The sequence below is a fragment of the Pan paniscus genome, chromosome 1 (genome assembly GCF_029289425.2).
Source record: "Pan paniscus chromosome 1, NHGRI_mPanPan1-v2.0_pri, whole genome shotgun sequence".
Classification (NCBI taxonomy): Eukaryota; Metazoa; Chordata; class Mammalia; order Primates; family Hominidae; genus Pan; species Pan paniscus.
The window spans coordinates 119,535,218-119,552,985 of NC_073249.2; the positions used below are offsets into that span (position 1 = coordinate 119,535,218).

A 17,768-nucleotide genomic window follows, 5' to 3' on the forward strand; every position below is an offset into this window, starting at 1 on the left:
GGTATTTCCTAGGTTATCCTTCAGGGGTTTTATAGCTTTAGGATTTACATTTGCCTTCAATCCATCTCGAGCTGATTTTTGTATATCATATAAGGAAGGGGTTCACCTTCAGTCCTGCATATGGCTAGCCAGTTATCCCAGCACCATTTATCAAATGTTTAGCTGCCACTTACAAGTGAGAACGTGTTATTTGCTTTTCCTTTCCTGTGTTAGTTCATGTATGATAATGGCCTGCAGCTCCATCCATGTTGCTGCAAAGGACATAATCTTGTTTCACCCCTTTACTGAACAGGGAATGAACAGGGAATCTTATCGCCATTGCCTGTTTTTGTCAGCTTTGTCAAAGATCAGATGGTTAGGTGTGTGGCATTATTTCTGGGCTCTCTATTCTGTTTCATTGGTCTATAATGTTACATATTTTTTGTCTTATATTACATTACAGTCTTGAAAGATTATTGAAGTTTGATACCACTCTTATTTAATTAGATAAGCTAAAATGATTCTCTATCTAGTTTTTGGACTTTGTATGAACAAGATTCAGGCTTCCTATCTGTAAAGTGGTGATGTATATCTGTAGGCAGGTGGCAGAATATTATACATTCTAACATTAAGAAGTTTGGGAACCTAAAGACATCAAATCAAGAATATTAAGCATTGAATGTACCATGTACTGTTTTCTGTTTATATCCTCTTGAATAAGGCATAAAAATGAGCACTTGAAGTTTTGTTTTAGGGATAGTCTGGCACAAAGTAGGCATTTAATAAATTACTGTTGAATGAATGAACAAAGGAGTGAAAAAGCAAATGCAAGTCCCTAGCTGTATATAGAACATTACCAATGGTAGATACTAATTATATCAGCCTGTAGAATCATATTGAATGATATTTGCTGACCCAAGAAGTGGCTAGAAGGAGAAATATGTTCACAAATTTTAAGATGACAGAGAAGTAGAGTAACTTATAATTGTAAGCAAGACTACTAAATATGGTTGTTTTATATTAGTAGCTACTTTAAATTTTACTGCTTAATGAAATTATAGATTAATTTTTTAATTATAGGGCAAGTTAAGTGAAGATAAATAGAGGGGAATTTGAAGAGGAGGGGATAGTTTGAGGGAGTTTGGAAAATGGTATTGCTTTTGATTCTGGGATATATTGTTTATCAGGGGTCCATGAGTAGTGCTGAATGTTCTATTCTGGGCTTAAAATTTATTTTCCTGCATTTGCTACATCCATCTCCTCAAAAGTTCTCATATAGGCAGGTAGAAACCTAGAACTGAGGAAAACACAGGCGGTTCATAAATGGGTCAACTTCATTTCTAGCAATATGGCAACGAGAGACAAAGCCTGGAACTGCAGCACAATGCAAACTTGGGTATATCCCTGATTCCAGGAGCCCTTAGTGGATGAACTAGGAGAAAACCCATCCCACTGATGATGATATGCCTACTTTGGTATTGGTTCAGGATTGGGAAGAAAAAAGGAAAGCAGTCTCCCCTGAGAATTTCTAATCTTAAATCCAAAACCATCCAGATGAATGGCTGGAATTTATACCAGCTCTACTACCTAAATAATTCTAAGCTAGAAATGTAGTTTAAAATTATTCCAGATTATTCCACTGCACTCCAGTCTGGGTGACAGAGCAAGACTCCGTCTCAAATAAAAAATAAAAATTAAAAAAATTATTCCACATTGATTATTCTCCCAATGAAAATTCAAGTGCTCTCTGGATTGGAGCCTCTTTGCACACATTCCTCAAAGGATTTTTAACATAAAGTCCTAGGGAACATACATTCACAATTTGAAATCATTAAATCAATCCAGAAACAAACCACCTTATGCCAAGATCAGCAGAAACAATAAAATATATAATTAAATCCACAAATATAGCAGATAATTGAATTTTAGATACTAAATTCAAAATTTTATACTTAACATGGTTTAAGAAATTAAAGGGAACAAAAATCTAAGAGGAAAGGAAGACACTAATTGGGCATATATGAAAATGATTCAGGTATAGTAATTGAAATAAAAGCCTTAATGGACATATTACATGGCATATCAGACACAGTTGTGTAGGAAATTGGAGGAGAAATCTGAAGAAATTGCTCAAAGAGCAGTTAAGAGAGATTAAGAAGATAAAAATAAAACAGAAAATGGAGTGATGAGATACAAATACATTTAATAGAAGGAGAGAATAGAGATAATTGTAGAAAAGCAATATTCAAATAAACAATGCCTGAGAACTTTCCAGATTCTATAATAAAACTAATCTTCAGAGTCAAGAAGCATATATTAAAATTAATCAACACCTGGATGCATTGTAATGAAACCAGAAGACATTAAAGACAAATATTAAAACTGAGAGAAAAGACAGATTATCTATAAAAGGTTGATTATTAGACCCAGCTAACAACAGAAGTAATAGAAGCAACAAGAGTTTCCACTTGTGGTAACTGTTGAATAGCTCCTATTGGACCAATACTCCCACACATAACTATAACTTGTGGACAAAATATCAAAACAAAACTATCTGAAGGCACTGCCCAGGAGAAGATTGACACTTGGAAAAAGGAATGGCACTAGGATGAGTTTCTTTGTTTTATGGCTAGCTCAAAGGCAGGCACTGGATTGTACCATGCAGGGTAGCTAAAATTCAGATAGAAACCTTATGGTATTTCTGGCTTAAAGAACCAGATTATGGAGTGAGTTTAAAGCAGTCTCAGCAGCTGGAAAAGGAGGTAGGAAGTCTTAAAAAGAGTCAGAGAGAGGAAACCTCAAATTCTGTGTATAAACTTTAAGGAAAGCCAGGTTCTTTTTAGGAACATAAGAAAATACAGAGCCTCTACAGTTTATCATTCATTCAAATTGTCCAAGATACAATATAAAATTACTCAGTATGCAAAGGAGCAGGAAAATGTGAACCATACTTAACAGAAAAGAGAATGAAGGGAGATCAACCCTGTGATTTCCTGTATGATGACTTAGGAAAAGATTTTAAAAGCAGCTGTTATCATGGTGCTCAAGGACACAAAGGAAAACATGTTTATAATGAATGAACAGAAAACCTCAAAAGAGAAATAGGAACTACAAAAGAACCAAGTAGAGATTGTACAGTGTGAAACTACAATGTCTGAATTAATATCTGAAACAATAAGAATATGTTAAAAGTTGTGAGAGAAAATTACTATCCTCTTAGAAATTTCTCAAAAAAAGGATGAAATAGTGATGGTTTATTCAAACAAACACAAAGTTCACTTCTAAGTGTGCCATCTAGCTTCATAAGATATACTTCAGGAAGAAGCACACATGAATAGACACATATATATTTATTTATATATATATAGACCCATATCAATATTTCTGTGTGTGTGTGTGTGTATGTGTGTGTATATATATATATATATATATATATATATATATATATAATTTTGTATGGATACTATATTCTCAATAAAATGTTTTTTTAAAACTACATGTTCATAGCAGAAGTTTCGCAGTGTTAATGGACTATGGTGCTGGGAGAAAATGGCATTACAGAAAAATAGTAACTGTATACTCAAAGATGAAAAAGTTCCCAAAAGGAAATTAACTGTAATCTTAAATATGAAGTACCTATCCAGACAAGGACCCATAGTACACAGAAGAAAGTGCAGAGGGCCTATGACTGATGGAAAAGGATAGGACCCCACCTGAGTAATATGGATCATGGCTGGGAAGGTAGTCCTGGATCTTCACATGTCAGAATGCACCCACTGAAGAGAGAAAAGCTCTAGTGGGACACCAGGGTGGAATAGCCTCAGTTACCTGTTCTGTTTTAGAATCTTCTGTCACTGTTTCCTTTTTTGGATCTCCAGCCTTTTTAACAGCCAAAGGAGTCCACAGCCAGAATATTTTGAAATTCTTTACTCTCCTCCTTCCTGTCTCCTTTTTTTTTGTTTTGTTTTGTTTTTTTGGTTCTCTATGGAAAGCTTGGTTTAAGAATAAATACATACATTATACTTTTAAAGAACACAGGGAGAGGGAAAGAGGAAATATTTTTCGCATCAGATTTCAGAAGCCATGTATATCTTATCATCAAAGGGTAAACTATTGAAGATCAGTTTATTTGTGAAAGCAAAGTTATGTAAGAAACTATTTGAATGATTAGAATGGGTATAATTTACCTTCAACATTAATTGCTGTTTATTAGGATTTTACAAAGTTGTGATTTTAAAAATGTAATCCATAGGATAAAAATATTTGAATATTAATAATCAAAGAAATGTTCTGACTAGAAAGATGATTTTTGGTACAGTTTGAGTATTCCTCATTTGAAAATCTGACATCTGAAATGCTCTAAAGTCCAAACTTTTTAAGCACTGACATGACGCTCAAAGGAAATGTTCATCGGAGCACGTACGATTTTAGATTTTTGGATTAGGGATGTGGAATGTAATTCAAATATTCTATTTTTTTTAATCCAAAATGTGAAACATCTCTAGTCCCAAGGATTGCAGATAAGGGATGCTCAACCTGTAGATAACTCTTAACCTGGAAGGGCAAAATAGTAACAGCACATTATGAAGACCAGCATGGCTAGAGACATGTTCACATTGGCTAGTTCTCTGAAATACTATAGTTTTTACTGTTCCAAATGAGGGAACAGTATTTTCAATCACCAAATATAAAAATCCCATTAATAGCACGAAATGCATATATCAGATATTTGGACATGAGACAAACTATCTGTACTCCTATTTGTAGGAATTTTTAAAGTAACCCTCTCTATAGAATGTACTTTATTTCTTATTTTTAACATTAATATACCTGCTTTGTCTTTGTTCATTTTCTATTTGACCATTAGCAGCTACAAGTTTTCTTTCTTTCTTTGAATAGCAAATGCAATATTTTTCCTTGTGCGAAGCTCTATGTGAAAAAAATGGAAAAATAAGTATTTTCCATGCCTTTTTTCTGAATAAAAGGTTCTTAGTTGGTAGATTTTTAAATCAGAATTTGGAATTTATTACAAAATAAGAGTCTATATCCAGTGTATATTGTTTATTTTGCATGTTTTCCCAATGTCTTGGAAAAGTAAAGAGCTATTTGGTTTTCTTAATAATGTTTTCACTTTAATTTTCTTTGATAAGATTAAATTGCCTTGATAATAAATAATAAAATATTAAAAATATTAAATACCCACATCCAGTGTATATTTTTTATTTTGCATGTTTTTCCAAGGTCTTGGAAAAGTAAAGTGCTATTCGGTTTTCTTAATAACGTTTTCACTTTAGTTTTCTTTGGTAGGATTAAATTGCCTTGATAATAAATATTAAAAGTTTCCAGTTCATATTCGCCTGCTATCTCTCCTCTTAGAGTTACAGTGGCAGTAAAATGAATGAAAGAATGAATTAAAGTGAAATGAATTATTTTCTACTTATCTGACAGATACTATGATTCACTCTGTATAAAATTACCGATGGATAGTTCCAGGACTGTGCTACTTAGGGTTTTATAGAGCTGAGTCAGCTGAACTGAATTAATGGTTGATTTCTAAAAGCTTCCCTTAAGTAAACTTAATCTGTTTTTGCTTTTTTATATCCTAGGTGCCCAAACCAGTAGATTATTCTTGCCAACCCTGGTAAGTATTAAAAATGTTTATGTAGCTAGGTTGAAATACCATACCCTTAGCTCCAGGATGCCTTAAATGTGGGGGTAGTAAACCATATTCCATTTCCATTTGTCTCGGCTAAAGGTGTTTTCTGATGTAACAAAACACCATAATGAATTCATGTATTGCTGACCTTTCCATATCTTTATCTGCGAGGGAGGTGTGTGTGCATGCATGAGTGCCCAGTGCCCTTGACTGATAATTTAAAGTTTATACCAGCCACAGAAAGGAATGGAATATACACATATGTATCTTATATTTTACAGATTTAATAAAGCAGAGAGAAAAATATGATTTCATTGTCTAAAAACTAAAAATTAGCTCAAAAAGGACAGTAGTAGTTTTTTTATTTTATTTTTTATAGTTTTAGAGATGGGGTCTTGCTCTGTCGCCCAGGATGGAGTGCAGCGATGCCATCATAACCCATTGCAGCCTTGAACTCCTGGGCTGAAGTGATCCTCCAAAGTTCTGGGATTACAGGTGTGAGCCACTGCTTCTGGTTGACACTAGTAGCTTCTAAAAATAAAATTTACAACATATGAGAGCAACAAAATATAAGGATGGGGCACCCTTACCACTTGGAGGCTGACAGTATCATTAACAAAACCTAGGAAGTGTAATGGATAGTAATTATTATTTTCTAGATATCTCCAACTATTAAAAAATATATTTAGGATTTAGTATAGTCATGATGTCATAATAACTAATATATACTGAGTATTTACTATATGCTTTGTACTGTACATGTTTTGTTTTATTTCTTCAACATTTATATAAGAAAAGTGGTGGTGACTGTTGTTATTTTTTATGGGTGAAGAAACAAAGAAACAGAGCATGCAACTAGTGAGTGGTAAAGCCAGAATTCCAAGTTATGCCATCTGTACATTGCTATACTGCCCCCAAAATGCAGAATGTGAGCACATTACTCATTTCTATTTGTTTTCCTGAAATTTGTATTTGACTTCTCTTAAAAAGACTGAATCTATTTTTATTTTAGTGGTATTAAAATACATGCATAGAAATGAGATATCAGAATACATATATAAATATAATATCCTGGGAATATATAGTACTAGTTGGGTTTGCATGTTACCATGTGAGTTATCTGATATTTTTTACATGTTCTGATTATTTTCTGTTCTATAACAAAAGCATGGAAAATGCTGAGTTACTTTTCAAAGTGTAGGAATCCACTGTGCAATGTATGGGATTCTCCTCGGGCCCTCCTCCACCTTCCCTCCTCTGGCAGTCACTCTGCCTTCTGTAGTTACTGTCTACCCTTCCTGATATCCCTCCCTGGGCCTCAGCACTGAGCTTGCTGAAGAAATCGTGGCGGGTTTGTGATAGAACTGGGAATGTGCTTCATTTTTACCTGATTGAAGACAATTTGAAGTCATTAGTGTTTGTGGAATTTTAAACTATAGTCCTGAAAGAAATTTAATTTGAGGTCTAGAGCTGATAGCATTGACAATCAAACTGAAAAACATCAGGAACTGTTAAAAATCTTGAAAGTGTGATGATCAGGTTTCTTCTCTTATACCATTTTCATGTAACTGGGCATTATAGTTACAAAGGTAATGATTTGAGAGATAAAATGCTAATACCTCAAACTGCATGGATTTTATGAAATAAACTTATTAGGTACCTGAGAACCATTCAGGGCACCCGAAGGTAGGTTTTGTACCCTTAGTTTTAAAATGCACCCTTGCCAATATGTAAAATCCTACTGAAAATATGACCAGTTAGAATAATATTATTCTTATAAAAGCAAGATGTTCAGGCAAAGGGAGAGCCTTGAAAATAGGAAGAAATAAAGATGTAGTAAAATTTTAAAATTACTTTTCTTTTTTTCTTGAGCAACCTGGACAATCTATTTAAACTAAGCAGGCAGTTTGATGTGAAATGTCTTCTGCTAGGGAACAAAATGATCAACTCCCCCAGAAAATAGAACCTTCAATTTTAGAAATACTAAGCTATTTAGAGAAAATTACTTTGCTTGATGGCATGGTAGTTCTCAAGTCACTGAGAAGTTAAGTATCACCAACTATATTATCTACTCATTATTTCTACATTTAAAAGTAAGTTGTTTGCACAAGGTAAATTTTGTCTCTTGCATACAGAATGAAATAGAATAGAAAATTAAGATGATTGTCTTCAATAATCTATGTTTTGGGGTATCAAAAGATAGGAATGAGATTTGGGACTGCAAACTGGGGAACTATCCTAAAATCTGTATGCAGAACAAGAGATAGATGTCAGGGTCCCTGCCTTTTCCCATGGTAGTCCGAACAAATTGCCCTTTCCTGCAGTGGCAGGAGACACTGGAGTTAGAAGGTATATTATGTGGAAAAGGTGAACCATATAGGGCCTAGATTTGGAAAGATCAAGCCTAGCAGAGACTGGGGAGATGCCATAGTGAAAACAGAGGGCTCTGTATACTGAGTGATGATGCTCTCCAGTTCTCTTGTGTAGCTCAGTTTCAGCACTGTGACAGCTGGGTCCCATATACACATACTACCCTGTCTTGGTATTCAGACAGGAATTTGGAAGATTTTTGCCCAAAGAAATGAAATAGAGTTAAAAATCTAAAATCCAGACCTTTGGGTGTTTCCCAGCTCAGTCTTCAGGTTCTTGTCAAATGATCAGACTCAGCTGGGCATGTTGGCTCATGCCTGTAATCCCTGCACTTTGGGAGGCCGAAGTGGGCGGATCATGAGGTCAGGAGTTCAAGACCAGCCTGGAACATAGTGAAACCCCATCTCTACTAAAAATACAAAAAATTAGCTGGGCGTGGTAGTGGGTGCCTGTAATCCTAGCTACTTGGGAGGCTGAGGCAGGAGAATCACTTGAACCCTGGAGGTGGAGGTTGCAGGCAGCCGAGATCACACCACTGCACACCAGCCCGGGTGACAGTGTGAGATTTCATCTTAAAAAAAAAAAATCAGACTCCTACCCAGTGGACCTATTTTGGTGCTCACACACACAGAGTTTCCAGTCAATTGTGGATGCATCCTTCTTAAGTAACAAACAACAAAGAGTAACCATACATTTGAGGAAACCCTTGAACTAAAAAAAAAAAAAAAAAAAAAAAAACCATTGGAGTGAACAGACAACTTAAAAAAACTTTCATTTACGTCTTCAAAATTAAGAGAAAACTTAAGTTCATTGGAAGTAAGCTCAATGTTTTAGAAAACAGTCAAAAAGGAGCTCTTATAAGTTAAATATTATAGAAGACTTGGGAAATAAAGTTTAGCAAATCTTCCAAAAAGTCAGAGATAGATAATATGAGAGAAGCGATGTGGAAGCTAGACTATTGACCCAGGGGATACAGCATTCAAGTAGCAGGAATTCCAGAAAGAGAAAACCAAGGGCAGCAATTATCAAAGAAATGATACAGAAATTTCTCAGAACCGAAGGACATGTGGCTCCAAATTGAAGATACTTCTGAAAGGCAAGGACAATATAAAAAAACACATTATCACGAAATTTTGCAGTATATAGAGAATACAGAAAGAATTTGAAGGTTTCTAGGGAGAAAAAAATCAGGCAACATACAAAGAATTAGAAATGGTATTGAATGGAAATTAGAAGACAATAAATCAATGTATTAATATTTGAGAGGCAAAATAATTTCTCACCTAGAATTCTTTACCCAATAACCAAACTATGAATATTGCAATAATATTCATAGCCAAACTATGAATTACTAGGTAAAATAAAATATTTTCATAGATGTGGGACTTTAGAGTGTTACATCCTGTGTATGTTTAGAAAAAGCTGAAGGATGAGCTAGTAAATCAAGGAAGAGGGAGATATAGAAACCAGGAAAGGGGAGCAAAGAGAAGTCCCAGGACTACAGTAATTCAACAGGCTTAGTAGAGCAAGCAGTATCAATTAGAAGAGTGTGGAGGGCTCAGAAGAAAAGGCTCCAGAGAAAACAGGTAGATTATGTGGTTGTCTTAATTCAATTAATGCAGCTATAGGTTGAGTATCCCTTATCCAAAATGCTTGGGACCGGAAGTGTTTTGAATTTCAGATTTTTTCAGATTTTGGAATATTTGCATAAACATCATGAGATATATTCAGGATGGAACCCAAGTGTAAACACAAAATTTATTTATGTTTTATATATATCTTATACACAAAGCCTGAAGGTAATTTTATGTAATATTTTAAATTTTGTGCGTGAAACAAAGTTTCGACTGCATTTTGACTATAATCTGCATTTTCCACTTGTGGAAACATGCTGACTCTCAGAAAGTTTCAGATTTTGGAGGTTTCTGAATTTCAGATTTTAAGATTAGAGATGCTCAACCTGTATAGTAGAATACCACAGAGATTGGTTAACTTATAAAGAAGATATATTTATTTGTCTCATGGTTCTAAAAGTTGGGCAGTCCAAAATCGAGGGGCTGCATCTGGTGAGGGCCTTCTCATTGCATAATAACATGGCAGGAGGTATCACAAAGTGAGGAAGCAGTGGGAGAGACAGAGAGAGAGTAGTGGATGAACTCATTCTTCTTATCAGGAACCTACTCCAAAGATAGCTAACCACTCGTATGATAAGGTCATTAATCCACTCATGAGGGCAGAGCCCCCGTGACCTAATCACTTTTTAAGGATTCTACCTTTCAATACTCTTATAACAATACTTAAATTTCAACATGGGTTTTAAGGGGACATTCAAACCATAGCAATGGTGTTGAAAAATGTATTTTTGGGAGGTATATTTGGAAAGAGACAGAGAACTTGAACAAACAAAAACATAAGCAATTTTATTTTGGAGGGCAGATATTCTTTGAATGAACACCATGCCAAAACTAGGCCAGATGACAGCTTGGCTTTGTAGAGGTTACAGAAAGACAAGAGTGAGGAACAGCACTATAAAGGAGTGAGCACAGGTGGCAGGAAGAAGATGGTTTTCCTTCCTTATGTTTAAAATTGATAAGAAATTGTCATATAATTGTTTAGAAATACACAAGTAGAAATAAAAAATAGGTACAGTGTTTGAAATGGGACTTGGAGTAGAATGCTGGTCTGATGGAATACTGCTGCTTTTTCATTATTATAATGTGAATGGACTTTTAAAACTATATTAATGCATAGCTTTGGTAAAAATGCATACACTAAATACTAATTGTGATAAGTGCCACAAAAATAGGAATACTGTAATGAGAATAATGGAGTAGGTAGTACAAGATGCAGGACAACATTCTTTAGATGGTATGGTCAGAGAAGACCCCTCTAAACCTTAACAATGAGAAGGAATATTGTGTTGATAGGGTATGAGTGTTTCCGGACAAGAGTGCAGTCTGTGAGAAGACCCTAAGCGCAAAAGGAGCTTGAGAAACTCCTGGATCTGAAAGAAGGCTGGAGACTAGTGATGAAGGCAGATGTAAGAGATAAGGTTGAAGAGAGGTAGGCATGAGTCAGATTATACTAGGTCCTAGTAGTTCATGAGTTGTTATAACTTTTCTTTAAACGCAGGGTACCATCTGCATAAAATGCCTTTAGTTCCTCTTTTATACTAGATGGAAACCTAACATGTCCTCCATCAACAAACTTTTGCTGAATGCCTGCCATGTGCGTTTTAAATGAATATTAAGTTTGCATTACAGGTGGATGTTTATACAAAGTTACATGGGTCTATATGTGAACCAGAGGATTTTCGGGTACATTAATTATTGACTAGCTTTGAAAGAGAACCAATCTAAACAGAATTTTTCTTTTAAGTTCTATTGACTAAAATCTCTGATGTAACTTGCCAGGAGATTTTACACCTATGTATGATTTGAGGGGTCATTAAAGATTATTTTAAGATTGAATTTTGGCCTTTTATTATTACAGTTATTATGGAGTTTCTGTATGTTTAAGGCCAGCAAAGTCTAGGGAGATTGAATTCTGTTTTTGAAAAATATCAACCACACCAGTGGTATCAACTACTTGGGAGGCTGAGGCAGAGGCCTCCCTTGAACCCAGGAGGCGGAGGTTGCAGGCAGCTGGGATGGTGCCATGCACTCCAGCCTGGGCAAGAGAGAGAAGCTCTGTCTCAAAAAAAAAAAAAAAAAAGTTACTAGCATGTTAAATAGACTGCATTGCTTTGGGCTTGCCTGTATTTAGCAAATAAAGAGAATGAGAAATGTTCTTTTTATGCAAAAAAAAAAAAAAGAAAAATATCTACCTTTTAAAAGTAAATTTTACTCATTATTACTAATTGCTTAAGAAAATTTATCAAAATTGTGGACTATATGAATTAATCTCATAACAAAAAAACTATTTAAAATAACTTATTGCTAGAATTTTCTTTAAAAATATACTTAAAGGAGATTTCATTTCATAGTATATATAGAAAAGCTAAAATAAATGTGTCTGTGTATCTTATACAGGGCAGTCTCTCCCTACAAGTCTTTTTCCTTCCTGTCCCTAAGCTCCCCACAACTGTCTTTTTACCCAATACCCACTGACTCCTCTGTGTCCCATTTATTTACTAGGTGCTTAGTGGGTATTAGGCACTGTTCATTTTGCTGTTGTTAGTTTTGTAGAGCATTTGTGTTTGGACGTATTAAAGGACCTTTTTCTGATTTATTTTTCTTAAACAATGTAATTAATATAGAATTACCAACAGCTCAGATCTGCCACTAAATTAAATATTGAGAGGTACTTACTTTTAGCCTCCGTTCTCTTCCAGGTATATTATCCAAATTTTCTGTGTCATTGTTTTTTACAGGTATGCTGGAGCAATGGAAAGATTGCAAGCAGAGACTGAACTTATTAACAGGGTAAATAGTACTTACCTTGTGAGGCACAGGACCAAAGAGTCAGGAGAGTATGCAATTAGCATTAAGTAAGTAGGACAAGTACTTTTACAGAAATAGATTTCCTGTTTTCATAATTGCATAGACCATCTGACATGTATAACACTGAAGTTGAAAACCAAAGTTCTAATTGAAGAAGAAATAATGCATCTATCCAGACAGTTCATTAATACTTGAAAATATATCTTTGAAAAGCAGTAAAAAGTGTTATAGGTTGCTAATTGGCATATTAGATTTCTTTCATAATATTGTGTTTTGGTGGTTTGATGTGTGTATATTTCTAGTAAATACAGTATAAATTTCTAGATTTTTGTCTTATTTTTCTATGTTCTCAAACTGAACTTAATAAATTGTGCATAATGAATAGTCAAATCCAACCTCCCTTCTCACTTCAAATATTGGTTGTATCCTCAACCAATCCAGTAAATATATTTTGTTAATTAGCTGTCACCAGTGTATTGGCATAGGTATATATTTTTGTCTGCAGAATTAATTCCTATAATGTTATTGGGGCATGCCCTCTGGTAATTATTGATTTCTACTGATTAAAAACACATTTATATTCATAAGTTATTCATTGCCTACAGGTACAATAATGAAGCAAAGCACATCAAGATTTTAACAAGAGATGGTTTTTTTCACATTGCAGAAAATAGAAAATTTAAAAGTTTAATGGTAAGCATTGATTATTACTTTTCAATCTGGGATCCTTATTTTTCTTTTGTTAGAAAGGTCATTTTAATTCTATAGTTTCTTGGAAATTTTGCTCACTGAAAAGTTATTTAAAGATAATCATATTCTAATTTTGCAGCAAAATCCTGAAAATTCTAATTTATAAATCTCTAAGTTTTATATTGCTCGAATCATAATCTTCATTGTAAATTGTTTGCAGGTTTAGATAGAGTTTTGGTTTGTGTTTAAATGATACAGCAGATTTTAAATATACCTTTCTTTCCTCTTTTTTTCTTCCTTTGCCTCTATGTCCTGATTCAGGCAGAGGACAGTATTTTAAATTATAACACAAAAAGTTGTAATTAGTAAAATATGTCTAACATTTAGGTTCATTTTTTATAAAATGCAATATAAAGTCAAATTGAAAAGATTTTTGTATTTTTTGCTATTTTAAGTGATCTCTACCATGGTTCTCATTCATTATCTTAGATACTTTACGCATTAACAAGGTAACATTTTTGCCACTTAACAGTTGATATTTCATAGGAATTGTATATTTAAATGGAAATAGTATATTGTCAAATCACATCAAATGAATAAGGATTATTCCCACAGTTTAAAAAAAATAGAACTTATTCATACTTTTGTTAGCATATAAGAATATTTTGTGTATGTCATTTAAACAATGTGTATATGTCATCATGTATGCGTTGCTAACAGTAAACTCTAAATTCACATTTCCTTAAGTGGTCTCAAGTATGTTTCTCAAGTTTGGTAGTTTCCTGAGATAATGAAGAGTTTGGATATAGGACATAAGATGCATTTGTACTGCTAAGTACCTTGAGTAACATTGGGAAGGACCACTCATTGATTGAACCATCAATCAAATGATACATACTGCATCCTTCCAGAAAACATCTCAAAGCACTTTGCAGATGTTAACATTAAAGTTAAACTGAGTGTAAGAGAGCCTTACAAAATAGGCCAGCTTGAATGCCTTATCCAAAAATGTAGAACTGCTTCAAGGCAGGTGTCAGTGTTTTAAAGAAATTGAAGCATCTTGAGTTGAAAGAAAAATAAGAAAATCTCTATGGATGTAAAGATCATTCCCAGCTCAAAAGCTAAGGATGGGCAGCAAGGTCGTGTCCTGGAAAATGTAAACTCTGTCAAATTTGTAACCAAGATCCAGGCATCCTCCCTGCTGGAAGTAACTTACATTCTGTTGAAACAAGCAGGCTGAGCACAGAGAGAACTGGACCAGAGGAGGTTCTTCATAAAATGAAAACTTGGAGGGAGGTGGCAAGTGGATGCACAAATAATGAATGACAGACACAGCTGAGACATGATAAAAGCACGCACAGGGGCTCTCCACATCTCTGCAAGACGTACCAGCTTGAGTTTTCACCTGCAGAACTTCCTTGGATGGTAATGAGGCTGCTCCACAGTGTTATAGTTACTATGGGACTTAAAAAACTGCTGCAGAGCCAAAGATAACTGCCAGCCTTGCAGACTTTGAAAGTAGCAAAAGTAACTCCCATCAGAGGAGACAAGCAAAGAAGATGAAAGGAATAGTCACTGAAAAGGGCCAATCAATTTAGCTTTGTGTCACCTGGGTTCAGCTCAAGGCAGTTCTTCAGAAGCCAAGGTTAGATGTGAAAAGCCAGTAATACCACAGTGACCTGGATTGGTAGACGTAGATACATGAGTTCCTATCTGCATGTAAAAGCTGCGATTATAGTGAAAGCAATAGAGACCCAGCATTAAAAAAAAATTGTGCCAGAGAGCCTTAAAAGTTTCTACAATGATATTTTCTGGAAAAATAACTAAAAGTACTTGTCACAGGACTAAAGTAAGCTTTTCTTATATGTTATGTATAAAATCTCAGCAATGCCACTATTAGAGACACGTGCATATGTGTTTTTTTCTCCATATCTGGGCATCTTTTGTAAGGAAGCACGTATCACAGCGTTGTTAAAGGGAAGGAACTAAGAATTTTAGCAAAGCAAAATGAAACTAACAAACATTAGCAAAGGATGTAATTATGAAAAGAAAAACAAGGAGCTGGAAAAAAATCTCAATATCAGAAAAGTGCTTTTATCAAGTTTAGTAAATAACTATAAAAATTGCTGAAGAGGCAGCTGAACTAATCTGAAGCTACCCCTCCATTTTGTTTCTGTTCATTTGTTGAGCAAATTTATATTGAGTCCTTACTATGTGAAATCACTTTCTGGAGAACTCAAAAGGATTTAACCATTCTAAAAAGAAGCTTAAGAATCAGTAAATACGTCTACACCAAGAACCTCACCATAGAGCAGTCCTTGGAACCTAGGCTGGGAAATGCCACATGGATACTTGGTCAGAAGGAATAGCTCATGTTTTAGCAACCTGGACTTCTGGAAGGAGGTAGAAGATGATTAATTGGTGTGAAGGTTTCTCAAAATCAAGATCATACAAACTTCAAGGAGTTACCTTTTATCATGTTGGAGTCAAATAACACACTTGTCTATTATAAGTAAGGAGTGATCTGTGGATTTGAGTTGTTTCTTAAGAATAGTTCAGTATCCTCTTATTATTGGTATTAGTTTACTCTTCTATCTGTGAAACACAATAGGGCCTGGAATTAAATTTAAATCTGGAAAGTGTGTAAAACATAAGCAAACTCCAGAGCTTCTTTTAAATTAACTGGTTTCTCAATGAGAAGATTGGCCTTAGGTGGTTTTGACCTAACCTTTTTCCCTTGAGTTTCAATAGCTTGGTTAATCAGAATCTTTGTTTTCCTTAGTCATTAAATTCAAATCCTAAATGAATTTCTGTATCCAGATTACAAGGCATTAATTTTGTTCTAATTTTCATGTATGCCAGACAGTCCATGTCCAAATGCTGTTTATAAACCATCTCCATTGCCTGTTTCCTTGGTAATTGGAATGACTGGCTCTCACTCATTATTTTTAAGAGACTTGAATTGTTGACACTGCTGTGTCAGTGTGAGATAAGGAAAGCTTAGCGATTTCTTTTGTTTAGAGTCTTCTTATTTACTTGTTGTACCTGAAGGTCAATGACTGTTAAAGCAGGGGTGGATTAGACTAAAATACAGAAAGCATAAAGGCAAATTGGAAAAGATCCATGGTGACACTATTTAGTTCTACCCAGTTAGAAACATGTAGGAAGATTTACCCTCATAAGACTGTAAAAATGGAACTAAAATATCTTCCATGCTTAGTGAAGTGATAAAGAGTGTTTTGCAGCTTACTAAGTAAGCCGCATGACCCTAGGCCTTGGAAAACTCATTTTTTCTTCCATAAAATTTTGGGGTGGGCGAGTATTAAATAATCACCAAATCATTTTTCAGTATGATAATTCTATGGTTTCTAGCCAAATTCACATAAATTGTAATTCATAGCAAGAATCATAAAATTCATATTACCTATAACAAAATTATGTTGAAGTTCAAAGCTATGGCTTATAATTCCTTTCAAGTTTGTTTTCACATTTGCTAAAGAAAATAACACATTTTACTCAATTTAAGTAATAAGACTAGGAGAAAACTTCGGTATCGTTTGTATCAGTGACATTATGTATACGTGTGTGTGTGTGTGTGTGTGTGTGTGTGTGTATATATATATATATATATTCCAGAGACCTCACAAAATTTTGCTTTATATTTTTAAAAAATGAATAGCAATATTGGTCACTAAGTAGAATTTAATTCTATACCTTGTCTGTGCAAAACATGTTAAAATTCACCAAAATACAAATGCATATTCTGATCATTGAAACCATTTTGGAGATACAAACTTCTACATGGTCTTTTGTTTCTTTTTCTCTTTGTTTTTAAAGGTCGGTCTGATTACAAATTTCTTGCTTCAACAAGGACCCACATTATCTGGGCCCAAGGAAGAAAGGAAGAAATACATATTTTTCAAGTTATAGATACAATATTTGGAAGACCCTAACATTTTAAGTCTAAGAAAACAAAGTTCCTAGTACATCATGAACACATAGCAAAAACTACTTCACTTTTGCCTCCCTGTTTTTTGTGTGTGTGTTTTTTGGTGTTTTGTTTTGTTTTGTTTTGAGACAGAGTTTCGTTCTCGTTGCCCAGGCTGGAGTACAGTGGCAAAGTCTCGGCTCACTGCAACCTCCACCTCCCAGGTTCAAGTGATTCTCCTGCCTCAGCCTCCCAAGTAGCTGGAATCACAGGCACCTGCCACCACACCTGGCTAACTTTTTTGTATTTTTGGTAGAGACAGGGTTTCACCATGTTGGCCAGGTTGGTCTCGAACTCCTGGCCTCAGGTGATCCACCTGCCTCAGCCTCTCAAAGTGCTGGGATTACAGGCATGAACCACCATGCCTGGCTCTTGTTTTTGTATTTACATTTGCTAGGCACTATTTGCTAATAGTATGATACAGTTAAGAGCACAAACTTTGGATAAAGGCGCTAGCTATGTGACTTTGCCTAAGTTCACTCACCTCACTGATATTTGAGCTTCAATGGGAATAAGGCCCATTTCATAATGTTCTTGAGTGAAAGTTATAAGGAGCCATGTAAAGGGCCTGGCACATGGGATAATGGGGTAGCTGTTACAGTTTTTCACATGTATTAGGTACTTTATATATTCTTTGTTATCA

The 17,768-nt window shown here is 34.7% G+C and overlaps 1 protein-coding gene across 3 annotated transcripts in view; it reads left to right on the plus strand.

The window, feature by feature from the left end:
• VAV3 (vav guanine nucleotide exchange factor 3) overlaps nt 1-17,768 on the plus strand; it is a 400,971-nt gene that overhangs the window by 356,622 nt on the left and 26,581 nt on the right. For all 3 annotated transcript variants that reach the window (XM_034932393.3, XM_003822235.6, XM_055115325.2), the window contains 3 exons: nt 5,586-5,620; nt 12,378-12,494; nt 13,053-13,140. In XM_034932393.3, coding sequence (XP_034788284.1) covers nt 5,586-5,620; nt 12,378-12,494; nt 13,053-13,140 — 240 coding nt within the window. The remainder of the gene's footprint in view (nt 1-5,585; nt 5,621-12,377; nt 12,495-13,052; nt 13,141-17,768) is intronic.